The sequence below is a fragment of the Neoarius graeffei genome, chromosome 9 (genome assembly GCF_027579695.1).
Source record: "Neoarius graeffei isolate fNeoGra1 chromosome 9, fNeoGra1.pri, whole genome shotgun sequence".
Classification (NCBI taxonomy): Eukaryota; Metazoa; Chordata; class Actinopteri; order Siluriformes; family Ariidae; genus Neoarius; species Neoarius graeffei.
The window spans coordinates 15,646,124-15,659,860 of NC_083577.1; the positions used below are offsets into that span (position 1 = coordinate 15,646,124).

General features: G+C 45.2%; 1 protein-coding gene across 1 annotated transcript in view; it reads left to right on the top strand.

Annotated features, from left to right (window-relative positions):
• The window catches only part of edar (ectodysplasin A receptor), a 78,994-nt gene that overhangs the window by 19,175 nt on the left and 46,082 nt on the right, over positions 1-13,737 (top strand). The window contains exon 2 of the mRNA XM_060929051.1: positions 12,278-12,351. Coding sequence (XP_060785034.1) covers positions 12,301-12,351 — 51 coding nt within the window. The 5' untranslated portion in view covers positions 12,278-12,300. The remainder of the gene's footprint in view (positions 1-12,277; positions 12,352-13,737) is intronic.

Sequence of the window (13,737 nt, forward strand, 5' to 3'; positions counted from 1 at the left end):
ACTGCATTGTTCCTCCTGGATCCAAGGTTCGACTGTTGGCTGAATTCTCCTCTTCAGTACCCTGGAGTAAACCTTCCCGGGGAGGCTGAGAAGTGTGATTCCCCTATAATAATAATTGGAGCACACTCTCCAGTCCCCTTTCTTAAAAAGAGGGACCACCACCCCAGTCTGCCACTCCAAAGGCACTCTCCCTAACTGCCACGTGATGTTGCAGAGGCATGTCAGCCAAGACAGCCCCACAACATCCAGAGACTTGAGATACTCAGGGATGACCTCATCCACCCCCGGTGCCTTGCCACTGAGGAGCTTGCAAACCACCTCAGTGACTTCGGCTTGTGTAATGGACGAGTCCACCTCTGAGTCATCAGCCTCCACTTCCTCAGTGGAAGACATGATGGTGGGATTGAGGAGATCCTCGAAGTATTCCTTCCACTGCCCGACAATATCCCCAGTCAAGGTCAACAGCTCCCCACCCACACTGTAAACAGTGTTGGCAGAGTACTGGTTCCCCCTCCTGAGGCGCCGGAAGGTTTGCCAGAATTTCTTCGAGGCCGACCGATAGTCCTCCTCCATGGCCTCACTGAACTCTTCCCAGTTCCAAGTTTTTGCCTTCACAACTGCCCGAGCTGCGGCACGCCTGGCCTGCCGATACCCGTCAGCTGCCTCAGGAGTCCCGGAGGCCAACATGGCCCGATAGGACTCCTTCAGCTTGACGGCATCCCTTACTTCCGGTGTCCACCGCCGGGTTCGGGGATTGCTGCCACGACAGGCACCGGAGACCCTGCGGCCACAGCTCTGAACAGCCGCGTCGACAATGGAGGCAGAGAACATGGTCCACTCAGACTCAATGTCCCCCACCTCCCTCGGAAGCTGGGAGAAGCTCTCCCGGAGGTGGGAGTTAAAGACCTCCCCGACAGAGTGCTTGGCCAGACGTTCCCAGCAGACCCTCACCATATGTTTGGGCCTGCCAGGTCTGTCTGGCTTCCTCCTCTGGCAGCAGATCCAACTGACCACCAGGTGGTGATCAGTTGACAGCTCAGCCCCTCTCTTCACCCGAGTGTCCAAGACATAGGGCCGGAGATCAGATGAAACGACAACAAAGTCGATCATCGACCTCCGACCTAAGGTGTCCTGGTGCAACGTGCACTTATAGACACCCCTATGCTCGAACATGGTGTTCGTTATGGACAAACTGTGACTAGCACAGAAGTCCAATAACAAATCACCACTCGGGTTCAGATCGGGGAGGCCATTCCTCCCAATCATGCCCCTCCAGGTGTCACTGTCGTCACCCACGTGAGCATTGAAGTCTCCCAGTAGAACAATGGAGTCCCCAGTCTGAGCACCTCTCAGTACCTCTCCCAGGGCCTCCAAGGCGGCCAGATACTCTATACTGCTATTCGGCCCATAGGCACAAGCAACAACAAGAGCCCTCTCCCTGACCCGAAGGCGCAGAGAGGTGACCCTCTCGTTCACTGGGGTAAATTCCAACACATGGCGGCTGAGCTGGGGAGCTATAAGCAAGCCCACACCAGCCCGCCACTGCTCACCATGGGTGACTCCAGAGAAGTGGAGAGTCCAGCCCCTCTTGAGGAGCTGGGTTCTGGAGCCCAAGCTGTGCATGGAGGTGAGCCCGACTATCTCTAGCCGGTACCTCTCAACCTCCCGCACAATCTCAGGCTCTTTTCCCCCCAGCGAAGTGACATTCCATGTCCCAACAGCTAGCCGCTGTGTTCGGGGATCAGGTCGTCTAGACCCCTGCCTTTGACTGCCACCCAAGCCACACTGCACTGGCCCCCTACGGCTACCTCTGTGGGTGGTGAACCCACAGGAGGTCGGGCCCACATCACCGCTTCGGGCTGAGCCTGGCCAGGCCCCGTGGGCAAAATCCCGGCCACCAGGTGCTCGCCTACGAGCCCCAACCCCAGGCCTGGCTCCAGGGTGGGGCCCCAGCTGCGCCATACCAGGCGATGTCACAGGCCTTGATTTTTTTAATTTCCATAAGGGGGTTTGGTGAACTACTCTTGGTCTGGCCTGTCACCTAGGACCTGTCTGCCTTGGGAAACCCTAACAAGGGTGTAATGCCCCCAACAACATAGCTCCTAGGATCATTCAAGCACACAAACCCCTCCACCACAATAAGGTGGCAGTTCTAGGAGGGGTAAAAAAAAAACAAATAAAATTGCACATCATGGTGATTTGTTTGATCTATGTGCTATTTTATTTTGACTCGCTGCATTGATGCATATGTTGATTCATTCTGAAAACTTAAGTCTGAATTAGTTCAGATTTTATCAAGCAGTGTTAGCTCCATGATAATTTTTTTTAAGCAGATATTTTAAATATTTTTATAAATGTGAGATGGTTTATGTTTTTCTTGCACTGTTCTGGAGTCTGAGACAGAAAAGAAGGGAAATAAGTAGGAGAAAAATGATAGCACTCTCAGAACCTGTTGCTTCATGCAGTGATCATAATTATCAGTCAGAAAGGCTCCAAGTGAAATTTACCTGCTAGCAGTAATTACAGCATGTCTCTCTTTCTTTCTCTCTGCCTCATGTTTGCCATGGTTACCATTCATATGCGCATTTCATACACCAATTTATTTATTTTTTGCTCTTCTACAAAACCACCACGTAAGTGAGCTGTGTGTGTTGGTAAAAGAAGTGTTAAATTTGTCAGTATAATTTTGTTATAAAAGGTGATGCAAATGAAGCACACAATAGAATGGCAGAAAATGCAAAAATTTGGAATGAGAAGCAGAAGTTGCATGTTTCATAGTGGCTACATCACACTAGTAGTGCAGGTTATGCTAAATGGACTCCAGGTATTGATAATACTGTTTTAAAAAGTACACTGAATGAAAGCTGAGACCTAAGGGCAAAAAAAAAGATGAAACGATGAACCCATATTAAAATTTCTTTCCAACTAAAATCATGTTTATTTCATTCAAGGCAAATTTTGTTTCCCCATGATTCATCTGGCTTAAAATAGGTTTTCACAGGGTGTTAAGTGTCAGAATGCAGGCACTTACAGATGTATGTGCAGAGGAGAGCAGGGAGCAAACTTGTAATGAAGCCAAATTGCAAAATGAGACGTGTGGTCAAAAGGCAGACAGACAATGGTCGGTCGATCGGCAAACAGGGTAATACAGAAGAGACAAGAAGCGTAGACAAAGATAGTGAGGGTCAGAATAACTAGAGTCAGGCAGAAAGGCTTGATATAGACTGGAAAACACAGAATGATACACCTCATTGCAAAGGCAATGAGGTGGAGTGAGTGAGGCTTAAGACAAGTGGCTGATGAGTTGTGAATGAGCTACAGCTGAGTTCAATAAGCTGGTGACAGAGGGCGCTGTGCTCTCTGGGCGTTGTAGTCCTGATTAGCCATGTTTGTAGTTTAGCTAGTGCTGTTCTCAGTGCCTTTACTGACAGAACACCACCCCTCAAGGAGCTCCCTCTGAGAGCTGAATTCTTCCTGGGGCACCCTCTCCTCCTAAGTGAAGCTTTGTCAGGGTGTTGTGCATGGAATTCTTGCTTTAGCAGAGGATCTAGAATGTCCTTGGCTCTCACCCAGCTTTGTTCCTCTGGCCCGTAGCCCTCCCAGTCTACCAGATACCGGACTTAACCTCTTCTGTGTCTGGAATCAAGTATTCTGTTTATCTGGTAGATGGACTCACCTTCTAGGCTTAACAATGGGTGCTCTTGGATGGAAGTGTTCTCAGCAAGAGGGCCCAGAATCGCAGGTTTCAGACAGGAAACATGAAACGTGGGGGATATCCAGCTGTGTGGGGGGACTCTAACCTGTACAAGACATCGTTGATACACCCAAGTACTTTAAAGGGGCTGATATAGCATGCCTGTAGCTTCCGGCAAGTGCTTGGTTCTCTGAGGTTTCTTGTGGAGACCCATACTCTGTCACCTGGGGCGAAATCTGGGTTGTTGTTTCTGTGTTTATCTGCATATTCTTTGTATTTGGTGTTAACCGTCTCAGTGTGTTGATGTACCTCCTCCCATATGGCTTGGCTATGAGAGAACCAATCCTCAACTGCTTGTACCTGTGCATCGTCCCAGGGGAACAGGGGCGGTTGGTAGCAGAGTATGCACTGAAAGGGTGTTAGTTGCATAGCAGAGTGTTTGAGTTCTGTGTATACTTGGCCCATGGAAGGAATCGAGACCAGTCCCCCTGGTTCCTCATATGGAAGATTCTTAGAAAGCATCCGATCTCTTAGTTGGCCTATTCCACTTGGCCGTTAGATTGGGGATGATAACCGGATGTGAGACTCACTGAAACTCCTAACCGTTCCATGAAACAGGTCCATAAGCGTGAGATGAACTGGGGACCCCGGTCGCTGATTATGTCCTCAGGGATGCCAAAGTACCTGAACACCTGTTGGAACAGCAATTCAGCTGTTTGGAGTGCCGTGGGGATGCCAGGTAAAGGAATGAGTTTCAGAGCTTTGGAAAATCTGTCAATTGTCACCATGATGGTGGTATTGCTCTGGGAGGGAGGTAGATCTGTGATGAAATTAATGACTAGATGGGACCAGGGTCTTTGAGGGGTGAAATTAAAATGTAAAGAAGCATGCCCATCTGGATTGGTGCAATCTTTTGGCCTTCTTAAGATATTTGAGATTCTTATGGTTGGTTAGGATCACAAAGGGGTACGTGGCTCCCTCCAGCCAGTGTCTCCACTCCTCGAGAGTGAGTTTGATGGTAAGCAGTCCTCTGTTCCCAATATCATAATTCTTCTCTGCAGAGGTGAGTTTCTTAGTGAAGAATGCCACTGGGTGAAGCTTGTGTCTCTCGCCATCTTATAGGAGGAGTCTTGTGGGACAAGACTCCTCCTACTCCTGTGTCAGAGGCATCGACTTCAACCGTGAATGGCTTGGTCAGGTCAGGGTGCTGTATGACCAGGGCGGAGGTGAAGGTGTTCTTGAGCCGATTAAAGGCTTCTTCTGCTGAAGTTCCAGTGGAGATGCTTGGGTCCCTTCTTGAGCAGGGCCGTTGGGGAGCAGCAATTGTGCTGAAGCTTCTAATAAAGCAACAGGAGAAGTTGGTAAAGCCTAATAAAATGTTGAAGCTCCTTTATGAATGTGGGTACTGGCCAGGACGTGACCGCAGATACCTTGGAGGAATCCATGCTGACTCCTAGAGCCCTGCACTCCCGCGGGAGTCCCACGGGACCCGCCGCAAAGCAGTGCGGCGCGGGACAAATTTTGAAAGCTCATTGCAGGCGCGGGCGGGACCGGAAGTGCACATATGCGCGCGCGGGCAGGAGCGGGAGTGCACATATGCGGCGCGGGTGGGAGCGGTGATAAGCTGCAGTCCTGCTAACTAAAAACATGTTTGAAATCAAATTTATAAATTATTAATTTATGTCTATCATATATAATTTGTGCTGGATATTTTATTTGGCATTAATAAAAACATTTTAAGATGCCTATGGCCAAGTTTACATTAGACCGTATCTGTCTCGTTTTCTTCGTGGATGCACTGTCCGTTTACATTAAAACGCCGGGAAACGGGAATCCACCAGCGTCCACGTATTCAATCTAGATCGTGTCTGGTCCGGTGCTGTGTAAACATTGAGAATACGCGGATACGCTGTGCTGAGCTCTATCTGGCGTCGTCATTGGACAACGTCACTGTGACATCCACCTTCCTGATTCGCTGGCGTTGGTCATGTGACGCGACTGCTGAAAAACGGCGTGGACTTCCGCCTTGTATCACCTTTCATTAAAGAGTATAAAAGTATGAAAATACTGCAAATACTGATGCAAATACTGCCCATTGTGTAGTTATGATTGTCTTTAGGCTTGCCATCCTTCCACTTGCAAGTGGTAAGTGATATGCACTGAGAGCACACACACAGCGGCTCAGTCCCGAATTACTGCTCTGTGAGCTGCGCAGGGCCGGAGTGCGCACCCTCCAGAGGGCACTCGCTGTTCAGGGCGGAGTGATTTGGAGCACAGGATGCCTGCGGAGCCGAGCGTATCCGTGTATTGGTGTTGCTGTGTGCATGTTAATCATTTTAAAAACGTTAATCTGATGATCCGCTGATACGGTCTAATGTAAACCCCACCTAAATTTGCAGAGAGAGTCAGATTGCCAGATTGAGTGAGGAATGGCATCTTAAATTTGCCATTGATCACCCTAACGGGAAATCCTTTGATCACTAATGACTCGCCGTTCACACCCAGCCTCCAGTGACCCACACTAACATGATACCTCAATGACACCTTAGATGAGCTGGTCATCAGAATTATGATTCTGATTCAGGAGAGGATAAATATCTCTCGTTCGTTTCTCGATTCTTTTCCTCTTCCGTGTTTGAGATCTCCGATCATGGCAGAAGAGCAGAGCTCCTTTACTGAATCTCACAGTGCTTCAAAAGTAAGTGCTGGTTTAAAAAGAGGTACATTTACCCTTAAAAAGTCAAGAGTCCTGAAATTGGACATTTGGAAGTCGTTCTCACTCGTGTACGACGCGGATGGAAATCAGCTGCCCTTTGCTTGCTGTGATAAGTGCCAAAAGGTTCTGACATACAACGGCCATAAATCAGGTATATCAGGCCTGAATCGCCATGTATGTACTGTGTTAAAAGGACAACAATTGTTGGAGTTCAGAGGGAACAACGCAAAAGTGACAGATGCGTTGAAGGCAAAGACCGTGGAGAAATGTGTTGATTTTGCTGCTGCGGACCTCCGCCCGTATGACAGCATCGCTGGTCAGGGATTAGCTCAGTTTGCTCAATACTTAGTTGACACGGCAGCCACAATAGGCAAATTCGATGTGCGAGATCTTCTGCCCCATCCAACAACTGTGTCACGTCATGTAGATGATAGGGCACTCAAATTTAGAAGAGCTTTTGTTGATGACATAAACGAGACGATTGGGAAATACGGGTGTGCTGTGACAACAGATGTCTGGACTGAAACATATCGCAAAACCTCTTTCCTCTCAGCCACCCTGCATTACATCAATTCAGACTACAACTTACAGTCTAGAGTGCTATTTTCTGCCCCATTTGATGAAGGAACCTCAAAGACTGGAGACAATATTCGTGCTTTATTATTTCAGGATTTAAGAGCCTTCGGAATCGATTGTTCAGTCTTGGGGAAAAAGATTGTGTTTGTGACAGATAGAGGAGCGAATATGATAGCCTCCTTATGAGGATTCACAAGGCTAAACTGCAGTGCCCATGTACTGAATTTAGTTCTCTCGCATGCCCTGTCTCCTACTGTGATGAGCGAAGTCCCTGAAGCAGGCCAGCTGATTAGCGACGCGAAGAAGCTGGTCAGCTATTTTAAACATTCCGGCCTGCAAGTCAAGCTGACGAAGTCTCTCAAACAGTCAGTGGAGACGAGATGGAATTCGACTGTAGACATGCTGGATTCTATCTCACAGCAGTATGACGAGGTGACAACAGTTCTACTTGAAAAAAACCAATATGACAAAATAAGCTGCATCGATAAACAGATCCTTGCATCCCTGGTGGTGTTTCTCAAACCCTTCCAAGACGCAACGAATGACCTGGAGTCTGACAATATGGCATTAAGTGCTGCGCTTGTTCTGCCATGGTCCGTGAAGTTAAGGGAGCATTGTGAAGTGGCCAAGGCTGACCCCCTAGTCAGTGTCATCGCATCTGCGTGTGCACAACGCCTAGACGCACTGCTGTCACCAAGTCACCTTGTCCCAAATGGAATTGACATGCTGTATAAAGTAGCAACTTTCCTTACTCCAAAGCTGCGTCATCTTAGGATGATCAATGCAAATGAAAGACAATACGTGATGGAAGCTGTGAAAGAGATGACCGAGGAGTTGGGGATTGATGTCCAAACTGATGAAAGCGTGGAGCCACCTCCACCTAAAAAGGTCACTTTTCGTGAGTTTGAGGAATGGGAGGATGTCGGTGCTATGGGTGCTGAATCAAAGTCTGTAAACTCTGAGATTGATGATTATCTGAAAGTGAAACTCATTGGATCCAAATCACACCAATCTAAAGATATCCTGCTGTGGTGGAAAAATCACTGCTATGACTTTCCCACACTTACCAAACTGGCACGGCATGTACTGGCCATTCCAGGTTCCAGCGCACTATCCGAGCGCGCGTTCAGCATATGTGGTCGCATACTGGAGGAAAGGCACAGTATGTTGAAGCCCTCAACAGTGAACAATTTGCTGTTTCTCCATAGCTGTTCAAAAAACCCGATATCCTAAGCAATAGGCTTAGTTGTTTCGTTTACCTGCGTTTGATTTTCTCGTTTTTCTTATTCATATTCAAACAAGGTCAGCTATGTTATATTGAGTTTAACACTTGCACGGAGGCTCAAGCCCAAATAGTTTTAGAAATGTGCAACCATAGCCCTATAATGTCTACAGTAGCCTATACTGTCGATTTTTTGTTGTTGTAGGCTAGGACTGTGTTTTGTTATAACATTTATATATGCTGTGCTTATAGGGTATTCTATAGGATATTCTAGTTAGAAATGCTTAACAAATGTAAACTGGGTTAGCCTAATGTTTTGTATGGCTGAACAATAAATATACCAAATTTCCACTTGGAATTATGTGCTTGCCTGTCTTTTATTATTATTATTATTATTATTAGTGCTGTAAAAAATGTCACGTTATTATTGCGTTAACTTGACTCAATTTTAACGGCGATAATTTTTTTTATCACGAGATTAACGCTCTGTGACATGATGTAGGTTTTTCATAAGCTTTTGAAACTAGTAGAGATGGGATTTATGGCTCTTTGATGGGATCCGCATCTTTGTGATCCGTTCTTTGAAAAGAGCCGTTCAGAAGACTGGCTCATTTGGCTCTTTTTAAATATTTATTCAGTTTTAAGAAGACAGTGTCTGTAAACTCAATGCTATCCCAGAAATCCTTCCTGTAATATGCAAATTTGGCCGCCTCTGATTGGACAGCGCGATGCATCAACAGGCAGAAAAAGTGTAAAAGTACGAAATGTGTTAAGTGAGATGAAACAGTAAAGATCAGATTCAATGCAATATTTATCAACGAACAACTTAAAGTTAATATAATAGTGTACTTTATATTATAATCAAGCATGTCAAGCCTACCGTCACTGTGTAACCTGTCTCTCTGATTAGAGCTGTAGACTAACTCAAGCAGTGACTCAAGCACTTCACTGAGTGAAGTGGAAGAAGAGTGAAGTTCACTCCTCTTGCTAGCTCTGCTTTGCAATAAAAAAAAAAAAAAAAAAAACACCATTGGTACAAAGCAAGCCCATTCACTTTTTTATGCTGATCAGAGAATTACAATGGTTTCTCGTGATAAAAAGGTGCGATTCGCGATTAAGTATTTTAATTGCTTGACAGCACTAATTATTATTATTATTATTAGAGACACTACATGCTGAATTCAGAAACAAGGTAAATAATAACAAATGTGAACGTGAGCTGTAGACATTTATGCTCAAATCTACTCAAAGTAGGGGGCGGGGCACCATCACGCTGTGTCAAGACAAGAACTTTCCTGAGAAATAATGCGAACGTCTGCATCATGCGGGATTTGCGGGCGGGAGCGGGACAAAATATGGCAGGCACGGGCGGGAGCGGGACTGAAAATCATAATTTTTTTGTGGGTGCGGGCGGGAGCGGGACTGAAAATCATAATTCTTTGCGGGCGCGGGTGTGACTGCACAATGCGGGCGGGAGCGGGACTGAAAAATCCGACTCGTGCAAACCTCTACTGACTCCTTCTGCACTAGTGGCATACCCCAAAAAGAAGATTTGATTCAAATGAAATTCACACTTCTCTGCTTTCACGTAGAGGTGATTAGCTAGTAGACATTGGAGGACGGCTCTGATGTGCTCAAAATGACTATTCTCGTCAGGAGAGTAGCTCAAGATATTGTCGATATATGCGATCACAAACTTGTCTAGCATGTCCTGTAGCACGTCATTAATAAAGCATTGGAACATGCTGGGTGCTGAAGAAAGGCTATAGGCCATTACCCTGGACTCAAAATGGCCAGCAGTCAGGCTGAAGGCAGTCTTCTATTCATCACCCCTCTTGATTCTGATCAGGTTGTAGGCACTGCGTAGGTCTAGTTTGGAGAAGATCTTAGCAGATCGAAGTTGTTCTAGGGCAGAGGGAACAAGAGGAAGAGGATAGGGATATTTGATGGAGACTTGGTTAAGTCCCCAATAGTCTATGCAGGGTCGGAGGCCACCATCTCGCCTCTCCACAAAGAAGAACCCCGCTGATGCTGGTGACTTAGATGGACATTTATAACCCTGTCTGAGGGCCTCTTGGATGTACTCCTCCACAGTTGAGTGTTCCTTTTGAGAAAGGGGATAGATGCGACCACATGGAGGTGATGTGCCTGGTAGTAGATCAATGGCACAGTCATAACTTCTGGACGATCATGCTGTTGATGAAATTCCCCTCCGCCCCGAGTCGACAAAGGCAGACAGAACGTGTGTAGAGGATACCAGTTTTAACACCACAGGTACTTTAAATCTGCATTAAATATTCTAACTGGACTCACCTCGTGAGCTGGGGCTTCAACTGGGCTGGTATGAGATGGACGGATGGGACACTGGTTGATATGATGCTCTGAACTCCCCCAGTAGAAGCAGAGACCCTCTCTCCTCCTTTCACATTTGGAATGTTTCAGACAGGTGTGAGAAACCTCCATAGGTGTGGCATCCTCAGAGGGCTGGACTGGTTTGGAGTTCTCCTTGAGAGAGGGCCGGTTGGTAAGCAAATGATCCAACTGTATTGCAAGGTCAATGAGGGAGTCCAAAGTTAGTTGCTCATCTCTACATGCCAGTTCACTGAGAATTTCCAGATGAAGACCTTGGCGAAACACCACTTTTAGAGCCGGGTCATTCCATCCGCTGGCTGCTGCTAGAGTTCTGAAGTCTAGGGCGTATTCAGTGACTCCTCTTGAACCCCGTGTGATGGTGAGCAGACTCTCGCCGACTTCAATTCCCTCGGGTTCGCGATCAAATACTCTTTTAAACAACTTGAGGAAATGTTCATATGAAGTCATGTGCTCACCTCCATTCTTCCATATGGCGCTCACCCACTGTAGTGCTTTGCCAGTGAGAAATGAAAGAAATTTAGCGATCTTATGTTCATCAGAGATGTTAGGCATGGTGGAGAAGTACATGGAGCACTGAAATAAGAATCCCTTACAGGTGAGAGCATCCCTGGCCTATTTCTCCAGAATGGAGAGCTGTAGTGCAGGACTTGGAGAAGCCTCAGGGTGCGTTAGGAGGGCCTGCAACATCACAACTGCAAGCTGCACCATCCGGGTGTTGAGGTCTGCAAGCATCTGTTGATGTCCCTGAGCATTCAATGCAGTTTGCTTCGCCTCCTTTGCTACATCCATGGTGGGCAAAGTATCCTGTCAGAGTGCAGGCCCTTATGGATGTATGTGCAGGGGAGAGCGGGGAGCAAACTTGTAACAAAGCCAAATTGCAAAACGAGAAGCATGGTCAAAAAGCAGGCAATGGTCAGTCGATCGGCAAACAGGGCAATAAAGAAGAGACAAGAAGCGAAGGCAAAGAGAGATCACAAAGGTCAGAATAACTAGAGTCAGGCAGAGATAGAAAGGCTTGATATGAACTGGAAAACACAGAAGAGGTGGAGTGTGAATGAGGCTTAAGTAGTGTGACTGATGAGTTGTGAATGAGCTACAGCTGACAGAGGGCGCTGTGCTCTCTGGGCATTGTAGTCCTGATTAGCCATGTTTGTAGTTTGGCTAGCACTGTCATTCTCAATGCCTTTACTGACATGAAGGTTCATTTGATATGAATTTTAAATTCTTATATTTAATTTAAAGATTATAATTTAAAGATAATTTAAAGATATTCTTATATTTTAGAGTTGAACTCAAACTTTGCAAATATTTATTCAGGATAATTAGTTTTGATTCAATTCAATCAACGTAATTGGTTTTGACTCATTTGAATTGAGATAATTAGTTTTGACTTAATTGATTCAGTGTAATTACTTATGATTAATTTAATTTAATGTTTCAGCATAATTAGTGTAAATTTATTTGATTCAGTCAAATTACTTTTGATTCATTTGAGTCACTGTAATTATTTTTGATTAATTTAATTCAGTGAAATTAGATTCGATTCCTTCCATTCCTCACAAAGGTTAGAGCAGTAATATCATGTAGCGAAAATGTGAACTTTGTAGACTGTTTATATGTCATATTCTCTACAGGTTTCCTACATCAGGAGCTATTTCCTGTCTTACTTATTGTTTCCTGCTTCACTTCCTGTTAGGCTTTCATCTCAGGAGGGACGCGATGACCCGAAAGATACCAGTGGCTGAATCTTGCCTTCTTTCGTTTCTATTGGTGAGTCCTGATTTAAAAAAAAAAAACACCCACTGACACCATTCAGCCAATCAGAAATGACAATACACAGAACACACAGTTTACATTTTACTGCATAAAATGTATCCTTTATATCTTGAAATTGAAATTGTAACTATATATACACACTTTATTTCAAAATTATACTACTAGTAGGACTATTATTATTACTACTACTACTACTACTAGTTCTATTAAAGTTGCTACTTCTATTACTACACCTTCTAATAATAATAATAATAATAATAATAATAACAAGTAACATAAAATTAAAGGCAAATTCATCACATGCTCCGCTGAATATTGTTTGGGTCAGTAACATTTCAACATAAATACAACCCCGATTCCAAAAAAGTTGGGACAAAGTACAAATTGTAAATTAAAACGGAATGCAATAATTTACCAATCTCAAAAACTGATATTGTATTCACAATAGAACATAGACAACATATCAAATGTTGAAAGTGAGACATTTTGACATTTCATGCCAAATATTGGCTCATTTGAAATTTCATGACAGCAACACATCTCAAAAAAGTTGGGACAGGGGCAATAAGAGGCTGGAAAAGTTAAAAGGTACAAAAAAGGAACAGCTGGAGGACCAAATTGCAACTCATTAGGTCAATTGGCAATAGGTCATTAACATGACTGGGTATAAAAAGAGCATCTTGGAGTGGCAGCGGCTCTCAGAAGTAAAGATGGGAAGAGGATCACCAATCCCCCTAATTATGTGCCGACAAATAGTGGAGCAATATCAGAAAGGAGTTTGACAGTGTAAAATTGCAAAGAGTTTGAACATATCATCTACAGTGCATAATATCAAAAGATTCAGAGAATCTGGAAGAATCTCTGTGCGTAAGGGTCAAGGCCGGAAAACCATACTGGGTGCCCATGATCTTTGGGCCCTTAGACGGCTCTGCATCACATACAGGCATGCTTCTGTATTGGAAATCACAAAATGGGCTCAGGAATATTTCCAGAGAACATTATCTGTGAACACAATTCACCGTGCCATCCGCCGTTGCCAGCTAAAACTCTATAGTTCAAAGAAGAAGCCGTATCTAAACATGATCCAGAAGCGCAGACGTCTTCTCTGGGCCAAGGCTCATTTAAAATGGGCTGTGGCAAACTGGAAAACTCTTCTGTGGTCAGACGAATCAAAATTTGAAGTTCTTTATGGAAATCAGGGACGCCGTGTCATTCGGACTAAAGAGGAGAAGGACGACCCAAGTTGTTATCAGCGCTCAGTTCAGAAGCCTGCATCTCTGATGGTATGGGGTTGCATTAGTGCATGTGGCATGGGCAGCTTACACATCTGGAAAGACACCATCAATGCTGAAAGGTATATCCAGGTTCTAGAGTAACATA